This window comes from Nilaparvata lugens, unplaced genomic scaffold (genome assembly GCF_014356525.2).
Source record: "Nilaparvata lugens isolate BPH unplaced genomic scaffold, ASM1435652v1 scaffold7441, whole genome shotgun sequence".
In the NCBI taxonomy this organism is placed as follows: Eukaryota; Metazoa; Arthropoda; class Insecta; order Hemiptera; family Delphacidae; genus Nilaparvata; species Nilaparvata lugens.
The window spans coordinates 2591-13631 of NW_024093190.1; the positions used below are offsets into that span (position 1 = coordinate 2591).

The 11041-nt window shown below is 38.4% G+C and overlaps 1 protein-coding gene across 1 annotated transcript; it reads left to right on the plus strand.

Moving 5' to 3' along the window:
- Positions 1-253: 253 nt before the first annotated feature.
- LOC120356661 (protein borderless-like) lies at positions 254-10959 on the plus strand (the record flags this gene model as incomplete). The annotated part of the gene is given in 9 exon segments (XM_039445619.1): positions 254-308; positions 311-478; positions 2848-3147; positions 5958-6148; positions 8015-8233; positions 10701-10773; positions 10776-10824; positions 10826-10908; positions 10911-10959. Coding segments are annotated over 9 exon segments (1187 nt in total), but the record flags the coding sequence as incomplete, so codon positions are not given.
- Between the last annotated feature and the right edge of the window lie 82 nt (positions 10960-11041).

An 11041-nucleotide genomic window follows, 5' to 3' on the forward strand; every position in this document is an offset into this window, starting at 1 on the left:
CAAGGAAATTTTGCATAAATATTTGGTTCTAGACTTCTCTCATGTATACAAATTAATGATATATAAAAAAATCAGAACTAGAATATAAATTGCAAGCACACCCACTTTTTTCTTGTCTATATTGACTGGACTATATTTACTGATGAATCGTCCATTCATTGTTTTATCAATTCAGTTTAGAATAAGTGATAAGTTTCATTTTTCATGATTCTGTCATTGTTTTTCTCATGGCAAATAAATGGATTCGTTTCAGAGCAAGTCGATTCTATCATGGCACGAGGGCGTGATGGAGACGTGGTCGGCCGACTTCAAAAGCGAATCGGCTTCCTGGCCCCAGACGCGCCCTTCGGCAAGGGATCCATCAATTTGACCAGCATACGGGAGTCGGACGCCGGCTGGTATGAATGCAAGGTCTTCTTCCCCAATCGCTCGCCCAGCACACGTCTCAACGGCACCTGGTTCCATCTCACTGTCAATGGTAAGCCCATCAATACCCACTCTATTCTTCAGTATCGGGGTACCGAGCTTCGCTCGTTATTTTTACTTTCCTTGCCCTATTACGGTAAGGAAAGTATTGCTTTCCGAAAAAAATTAAAGTACCCCAATTTCTAAATTCTATACGTTTCATCAAGCCCCTGAGTCCAAAAACTGGTTTTTGGGTATTGGTCTGTATATATATGTGTGTGGTGTGGTGTGTGTGTGTGTGTGTTGTGTGTGTGTGTGTGTGGTGTGTGTGTGTTGTGTGTGTGTGTGTGTGTGTGTGTATGAGTGTATGTGCGTCTGTGTACACGATATCTCATCTCCCAATTAACGGAATGACTTGAAATTTGGAACTTAAGGTCCTTTCACTATAAGGATCCGACACGAACAATTTCGATCAAATGCAATTCAAGATGGCGGCTAAAATGGCGAAAATGTTGTCAAAAACAGGGTTTTTCGTGATTTTCTCGGAAACGGCTCCAACGATTTTGATCAAATTCAAATTATTGTTGATTCTATTAAATCATTCACTATGAAGAGATAGCAGACCTCATGTGTGTCTCCAGCGTTATTGCCCTGTCACCAGCTGGCTCAAATCTTTGAATAGTAGAATTGAGATGCGCGGGAACACTAGCGTCAGGTGATCAATTTTCATAACGGCAAGGAAAGTTGTGTGAGTGCGCCACACCAGATTTTTATTTATTGATAAACAAAACACAATTCTCTAAAATGTCGTGTTTATATTTTACAGCTAGCTATACGTCAGCTTATGAATTTCGGGGATGCGATATTTTGATTTTCCACAGAATCACTCGCTCCCTTTTTACTATCCACAGACGACGAAAGTCTCAGCTGTTTCAGCCAAGGATGAATTATCCTTTTGAAGTCGTACAGCGAGTTTTCCCAAGGATAAGACCTGATAAATTTTCAGTACTTGTTTATTTTCACTCTCTCATTCATGAAGAATGGTGCTGTTTTGTTACTTCTCAATAGCAACGTATTGCACCCGAAAAGATACACAAGGAGCTTCTTGGAGTTACGTCCTTTTAGCTCAACACAGTCTATCAGCTGACATTAATTGTTCAACATGCTCTCTCCATTATTGGTGATACGTTACAACTCCGTCATTCATGAAGAATGACGCTCTTTTGTATCTTCTCAGAAGCAATGTGTTGCATCCGAAAAGATACACAAGGAGTTTAATGATTCTTTCCATAAGCAACAGACGCTCTTTTGTATCCTCTCAATAGCAGCATGTTGCATCCGAAAAGATACTCAAGGAGCTTCTTGAAGCTACGTCCTTTTAGCACAACACAGTCTATCAGCTGACATTAATAATTGTTCAACATGCTCTCTCCTTTATTGGTTTTGGTGATACGTTACAACTCCGTCATTCATGAAGAATGACGCTCTTTTGTATCTTGTCAGAAGCAATGTGTTGCAAACGAAAAGATACACAAAGAGGTTTAATGTATCTTTCCATAAGCAACAGATGCACTTATTATATTCTCAATAGCAATGTGTTGCATCCGAAAAGATACACAAGTTTCATCTTGTAGCTACGTCCTTTTAGCACAAGACAGCCTACCAGCTGACATTCGTTCAACATGCTTTTTCCATTATTGGTGATACGTTGCAACTCTCAAATTCATAAAGAATGGTGCTCTTTTGTATCTTTTCAGAAGCGATGTGTTGCATCAATTTTGATCAAATACAATTCAAGATGGCGGCTAAAATGGTGAAAATGTTGTCAAAAACAGGGTTTCTCGCGTTTTTCTCAAAAACGGCACCAACGATTTCTATCAAATTCATACCTAGAATAGTAATTGATAAGCTCTATCAACTGCCACAAGTCTCATATCTGTAAAAATTTCAGGAGCTCCGCCCCCATCTGTGCAAAGTTTGATTTTAGATTCCCAATTATCAGGCTTCAGATGCAATTCAAACAAAAAAATTTGAGCATGAAAATCTCTACAATTAATGTCCAGTAACATTTTCACCTAAAATTGAAAATAAGCACGCAATTCGAGAAAATGTTATTATTTCAATAGCAAACTGTTGGCAACTGTTGATTCTATTAAATGATTCACTATGAAGACATAGCAGACCTCGTATGTCTCCAGCGTTATTGTCCTGTTACCAGCTGGCTCAGATCTTTGTTTATAAGTAGACTTGAGATGCGCGAGAACACTAGCGTCACGTGATCAATTTTCATAACGGCAAGGAAAGTTGTGTGAGTGCGCCACACCAAATTTTTCTATCCTAAAATAATACTACTTGAAACATTGAACAGTGAATTTCTCATTAGAAACACATATTGCTTAAATCAAAAGTGTTGTTTTAGATGATTTATCTATTGAGTTGTAGTGAACTGACTGTTGACAACAGGCGGTGACCTTCTGGGCATTCCGCCGATCAACCAGACGGTGCTGGAGGGTGAGACGGCCGAATTCGCCTGCGTGACTAAGGACTCGGCCGAGTCGGTCACTTGGCACAAGGACGGCGTGCCGATCGCCGAACTGGCAGACCTGAGTCAGCGTGCAGAAGTGACGCCCTCAGGCTCTCTCACCATCCGCACGCACATGGACGATGTGGGTCGCTACACCTGTCACGTGGCCAGTGCCACTGGTGACACCCAGGAGGCGTCCGCCTATCTTAATGTGCAGTGTCAGTATTTATTTATCCATATGGCTTTTATTGGCAGAGAGATGCTTTTGGATGTTCTGCCCAACGATATATATATATACTAACTGGATAGCGAACAGAGTAGGCTTTGCCAGCCGAGAAACGGTCCGGCGCCTTTTCAGCCATCCCCTCCACAAAGAGGCGAGGCACATGAGTAGCCTACTGCCAGCCAGAGGCCTATGAGCCATTAATAACTTTCATTAAAGCTCCAAAGGTCGAGCACCTTACAGGATGGTTCCTACATGTTCTGCATATATTCTTAACAGATTTAAGAAAGGAAGTGATATCTCATTTTATCACTAAGTTGAATATATTTATTCTTCTATGTAGATTGAAATACCATTATTCTAACCATTCATTCAATATTACTACGTTTCATATTATTATTACTATTCATTCTTCCTATTCTACTATTATTTTTTTCTACACCGAGTATATTCTGTAAATAGTTTATTTTGGCTATTGAAAAGAAATAATTGTCCATTATCCAGTCATAGATTGTTTAATAATTACTCATTTTATTTTCCAGATTATATAGGATACATTTATGAACTTGCTGCACATATAAATTAACTGCCTTCTGACACTTAATCAGTCAAAGTTTGATACCGTAGACATCTATAACACTTTTATAGCATTTAATTGGCTCTTATATAACAATAATATCGGGGTACCAAGCTTTGCTAGCTATTTATTTATTGATAAACACAATTCTTATTAATGATTGGGGAAGGACTAACAGGCACAGCCCAAAAGTTTCTTCCCAAAATTTTTATTTATACACTATTAATAGTCCAAAAAGTAGGTTATGTTCCACACACTTGAATTCAGGTCCAATTTTCAGTCCAAAAATTTGAAAACAGAAAAATTCTAATTCAGATTGTTCACAAACCAAATTGAATAACAAAATAACACTCACTAATCACTTGAAACTGTAATAAAACCAATTAGGTACATTTAACTTGAATGAATTTATTTTGCCAGAAACAAATACAAAAAAGCTTTATAAAAAATAAATATAAATATATGCTACTGCACTTGACCCAAGATACAGATAGATTAAACCAAGATTTAAAGATAGATTAAACTTTATATTAATTGTGAATTGTTTAATTTCATTGACCAGTATGATTATATTATCTATTTCATTATTAAAATTTCATTTAAATTGAATTTTAGATTACATGCTAGATATATGTACTGCAAACACAAAATATTATATGATTTGTTTAATTATTGCTTAATAAATAAATATATTAATTCAGAATATTACATATTTGTTTTTACATGCTGTTGTGTCTACAAAGTTTCCTTTTTATCAATAAGTAAGATTATTGAGAATATAAAGCGAATTTTTGTCAAGAAGGGTTTGATAGTGCAAGGGTAGCCTTCCAGCGCTGTGCCTTTCTTGCCTCTTTGTGGTGGGAAGAGAGCTCAGCCCAGCTGGTCCGATTCTTTCAGCATGCAGTTCGCTATCCAGTTAGAATATATAGATCGTTGGTTCTGCCTTGCCGTATTACCCAATGTCATTTCCTATTAACACTCAAGTTTATAGGTTATATATATTATGAGTTTTTCAAGTTTTAACGCTAAAATTTTATCTTTTTGTTTTGCTATGAAAAAGAACGACTAGCTGTCAAATTTTACAATAAATGAATTTATTCACTCACTGTGACAAGATCTTTCGGCAGGTCCGCCATCTTCAACAAGGAAGGATCTTCCCAACGAGGGATCTTCCTGGTTGAAGATGGCGGACCTGTCGAAAGATCTCGTTGTCACAGTGAGTGAATAAATCTATTTATTACAAAAACTTGACTGCCAGTCGTTCTTTTTGATAGCAAAAAAGTGATTTAATAATAAACAGTTCGTGATGGTAAACAACATTGAAGAATAATTTTTTACACTTCCACTTCCTGAAGTTTTATTTCACTAGGTATGTCAGTATGCTAAAATTCATTCAACAATACATTAATCTTTAATAGTATATAATAAATAATGAAAGAATTGGTTTATACCTAATTGAACGGAATAGGAAATATACGAATGACGCATCATCTCGTCTGAACTCCCAACTGATTAACTTGTAATTTTGCATATAGATTCTTAATTATACCGAAGGATGGTTATAGGCCTATTTTAAATTCTTCAAGATTCCAGTAAGTCAAGTTTTCAGTTTGTCAAATTTTTAACTAGTAGTTCTGTGCACAGTAGACCTAACGCAGTTTTCTCATCCACAAGTATCTGCGGTGTCACCTGTTCACCGGCTTCTCAAGACATCTAAGTAATGCATGCAATGAATAATCCACTTGTCAGCTGATGGATTATGAATAATTCTATAGTCTGATTAATCCTATCTTCAGAGTAGATGATTTATAGTGATATCGGAGTATGGAGGAAACTCCTTTTCCTTTCACATTATCCCTAAAATGCAAAATTTCCAAAAAACCTTATGTATACATCAACGCGCAGCTAAAAAAGGAATATTCCTGTCAAATCTCATAGAATTCTATCAACGCGTCTGGCCGTAAATGCGTTACATACATACAGACAAAAGATAATCCGTGTTAAAACATAGAACCTTGCGAAGCATGGGCTTATTTTTTCTGATAGGGCCATTCACTATCCGATTTCTTGTCAAGCTTGACGTCCAATATTCAATGTTGAATTCGTAAGCGGCTTGTCAATAGGGGTGTTGAAGTGACAATGATGTGTGACATTCTCATGTGTGACGTTTCCATGTGTGACATTCTCATATGTGACGTTATTCCATGTGTGACATTTATTTGTTGTAGATAAGGCCAAAATCGTGTACTCGCCGCCAGAGAAGTTTTTCCCGTACGGCCGGCCGGCAATCCTCGACTGTCACTTCCGCGCCAACCCGCCGCTCACCAAACTCAGGTGGGAGAAGGACGGATTCCTCTTCGACCCGTTCAACGTGCAAGGCGTCTTCTTCAGGAAGAATGGATCGTTGTACTTCAGCAAGGTGATAACGGCTACGCTTTACTCTTACCACAGAATACATAACAATGGGTGTTCTTTACTCCGTGCTCTTACTAAACTCTGTTGACTGTAGAAAAGGATCAAATACTGCCATTGTAATGTGGACTCCACTATAAAGTACCAGTGTCAATATTATTCTTATTACTTAGCCTGAAGTGAGAATATTACTTTACTCTACATTATTCACCATCATGGAACGCTCCCGCAGTATATGACACGTCAAAGTGTAATCCAATATCTAATCAATGTAATCTAATCTAATAAAGGATCTAGGATCTCATGGTTTCCATGGTTTAAAACTGAGATCTTTTGTTGCAACAGTTTGCAACGTTGCTGCGTTGCAATTCGTTGCTGCGAACCGTTGCAACAGAGTAACGTGAAAGACCACTTTCACGAGATCCTTGATGCAGTGCTTTCTTAGGGCTCCTCATAAACATTTCACGAACTCTGTCAACATTCTCTGCTATCTTTGACGTTGATGGTCTTCCTGATCGTCTTGCATCTGCGACACTCCCTGTTCTTAGTAATTTGGAATTGCAACTTTTAACAGTTTTTGCTTCCAGTGTTGCATGGATCCCTCGTTCAGCCCTCCACCACCTTTGTACTAGCCCCACAGATTCCCAGACCTCATAACGAGCTGCTATTTTGGCTCGTTCTTCCACAGTCAACAGAGGGGGCATTTCTAAACTGAAACAAATGAAAATTGCTGTTAAACACAACCTCAAGGAGTGCTCTATCCAACAAATGTAGTTCTAACCGAATTGGTTCATAAATGAAGAAATTATCTATATATATAAAAGCGAAATGGCACTCACTCACTGACTGACTGACTCACTCACTCACTCACTCACTCGCAGAACTAAAAATCTACCGGACTAAAAACGTTCAAATTTGGTAGGTATGTTCAGTTGGGCCTTTAGAGGCGCGCTAAGAAATCTTTTGCAATATTTAACTCTAAGGGTGGTTTTTAAGGGTTTGAAGTTCGTCTTTAGCATGTATTCTCTTATTCTCTCAATTATAATTGAAAATGTCCATACCATCTGTTAATATAGAACTATAATCTAGAGAGAGTACCTCTCGAAACATTGTTAACTGGTAACTAAATTAATATTTGTCAGGTTGGCATTAAGTTGAGTTGACTTTGTTAGGTTGGCACCAAGTTGAAGATTGAAATGCATTTATCGCGAAAAAATTGATTGGGCACTGCTAGGTACTTCAATCAGAGTTATCCCTGGGAATATTATATTACTAGCCGTCCGGCTCGCTTCGCTCGCCATATCCGTTTAGCCAGACGTTTAGTCTGGATCCCCGACTGGATCGTCCTAACATATGATAAAAATGCTCATTCTTGGACGATCAAGTCGGGGGTCCAGGGGGCGGTGCCCCCTGGGTAGACGGACATGGCGAGCGAAGCGAGCCTGACGGCTAGTAGCTGTATAAAAATAGGGAGTGACTTATCAGACACTCTGTAGATTACGGAATGAGCCTACTACATGGGCACTGTGGCTTGTGCGAAGACTCGAGTTTGGATTTCAAGCAGGTAGGCGTATAGTGAATCTTTATGAAGCGGAAGGAGAAAGAGAGCCAAAATTAATTCAATATTTATGAGGGTAATTTCTTTCAAATGATAGTTTTGTACTGTGGAAAATCATTCTATATTGTAAAGTCCGTCTGTATCGTATAACTCATTGAATTTGTCTGTAACTATATAACTCATTGGAATTTTATTTCACTGTACCGGTCACAGACTCTGTTACTGATATGTTGGAATTCACCTTTATTGTGAATGTGCTAAAATGATTGAATGAACGTTGAGGATCGCATGAGTTGATTCAATTTGGTGATGCAGGTAGACGAATCACATGGCGGCGACTACGTGTGTACGCCTTTCAATGACCTTGGCACAGAGGGGCCTTCCCCCCCTATCCACGTGATGGTGCAGCGGCCCCCCGTATTCACCCTCCAGCCGCAGAACCTCTACCTGCGCAAGGTGGGTGACTCCCTGGAGATGCCCTGCGACGCTCTTGACGGTGACGGTTCTCATCGACCCTCCATCTTATGGTATAAGGTGAGTAGTCTTCAAATTTAATAATACTAAACTGAGGGTGATGCCCACAAAGGCTTGTGCCTGGGTAATGAGTGAGAGGGATGATAATGAGAGATGATGACTACTTTTTAGGTAAACGGGACCGACGGCTTAATGTCTCCTCCGAAAGACGGGGTGGCCGTATATACTCGTATGTGATTGTGCTTTGGTCAAAAACTTTCGCCCCCGACGAGATTCGAACTCGGGTTCTCTTGATTATTGGACCGGCGCGTTATCACTAAGGCCCTTTGCACACTGAGCCACCATGGAAAAGCTTCCCCAGAAGCTTCCATGGAAGCACCATCATCAAAATTTGATAGCATTGCACAAAACAGCCACCACCACTCAGCCACCACTTGACTCTTCACTCCAGTTCACTAGTTATGTGCTCATGATCAGTTGAAGAAGCACACTCTGCCAACATCACAAAATATAATATTGTCCTATGATTCATGAAGCTACTACCAATATAAAATGTTGGAAAACTTTTTATTCAAAGTTACCAACGTTCCCAAAATTGGACATGCTTGATTATTGACAAAAAAATAAACACAAATAAACAATAAACAATAAACACAAATATGCCAACGTCCCCAAAATGGAACAAGCAGAAATAACACCTTTTTTTGAATTGAATTGAATGAATTTTATTTGCCAAAAACAAAATACAAAAAAGCTTTACAAAAAATAAATATAAGTATATGCTACTGCACTTAAACCAAGATACATACATTTATTTAATTAGATATAATAACGAAATGATATCCTTTACATTACAAAACAATAGTTTTAAAAGTGAAGATCAATTATGATCACATGCATAAGTACGTAGGTGAGGCAAAAACCCCGGCAAAAGGAAGATTCCTTGTGCGCCAGTGTGAGTCGTAAATCAGCTTAATCGGGATGTAATATATAAAACTTGAATCTAGCGTATGAAGTGTTCGAAAATATAATTTATAATATGAAGTTGATTATTGTATAAAGTCACGATTGGAAATAATTCAAGTTTAGCCATCCTCTATGGCTCTTTTTCTGTGTTTATATTTCGGAATTATTAAGTGGAAATTCACTTCTAGTATATTTATGAATTTACTGCTAATGTAGTAAAGTTGCCTTCTAAGAAGAGCTGAGTTGTGTTGTATATTTCATATTTTCTTATTGTATTAGGTCTAAGATATAATTTATGTCATCGGGTAGAGGGAAATTATGCTCGTATTTAAAACTGTAATTTGTTATGCAACTAAGATATAACTTCTATAGTTTTAACATCAAATTCACTGAACAAAATCTTACTATCATAAGTTCTAGGTTTCTTTAAATTGTCTTTATGATGAATTTTGTATTAGAAAAATGTTTTTAATATGGGTTTTATCGAAGTCCCACCCCAAACTATTAAACCATATCGAATTAGGGATTCTACTAGTGCCGTATATACCTGTTTGCATTCTGAGAAAGATAGCACATTTTTCAATTCATAAAATTTATAAGATAGGTATTTTAGTCTCTTACATAGGAAGTAAAGTACTTACCTTGAAACTCATATTTTAAAAAATGTATGATATGGATATTTTATGTTGAAAGACTGATGTTTTTCGTTTGATTACACAAGAAAATAGTGAAAAATGGTTATAATTAATGGTCTGCTTTCAACTTCAAATCTTCTGTATCAAATTGTTCACTATTCATTACGACGACTTCAACAGACAACTGTACTGAACTTGATTTGAATTGAAACTGAACTGGAGATGATGGCTGGTAGCTGGTGGCTCTAGTATGCAATGACAGATAATACTCAATGATATGACGTGGTAGCGCGAAAGTCAGGTGGCTAACGAAATCGGCAGCTCGAGCCACCACATTCCTGGTAGCTCGGCCGGTGGCTGGTGGCTCTAGTGTGCAGTGACAGACAAGAGACAATGCTACCACGTGGTGGCGCGCTTCCACGGCGGCCCAGTGTGCAAAGGGCTCCAACGAGCCACCAAAAGGGATGGATTTCATGTTAAAGTATTATGTTTTTGTATTCTGAGGCGATAAATGAATTCGATTTCATTGAAGGTTGAATACGATCGTAATTTTATCAGTTAACTTGTATGTAGTAACTATTTGTCTTTGAGTCTATTACACTAGTCAAAATAGTCCTTCAGACTATAAAAGGCACTCCTCCTTCAGAAATGATTTCAAACTTCGTTTAATTGTCTGATCTTCCTCTATTTCTCTGCTCCGCATATTCCTCCAAGTCAAAAGTACCGTAAATAATATTAATAATGGCATCATATAGCCGAAACTTGTTGTGAGTGATAATTTTAAAAAGAGTACTTAGATTTCTATTTTTATTTATATTCAAAAGTAGCTCTGAAGAAAAAAAGACAATACCGTAATTTTTTACCTTTGTACAATTGTACCATCTCGGTTCAGATGAGATGTTAATTTTGTGATTGTGTCGGCACAGAAAGATGGCTCGCCGCTACCGCCGAATCGCTCCTACCTGACAGGCGGCAATCTGACAATTGCGGCCGTTGAGGAGGCCACCGCGGCCTGTACCAGTGTGTGGCCAGCAACGAAGCGGCAACAATACCGCCGAAGCGGACTGCTGATTGAGAATTCGCCCGCCAGAGCGCCTACAACCTCAGCGGCTAGCAGTACCCTAACCACCATCTCGCTCAGTGGATTCCGGGCCATAGCAAGCCGCAGATGGAGTACAGTGTATGGTCTGTATTACAGTTAGGCCCGACTGTATAATTGTCTGTATAAGCCGCAGTTACTATTCACTTTGTATAGTAGCTGTAGACA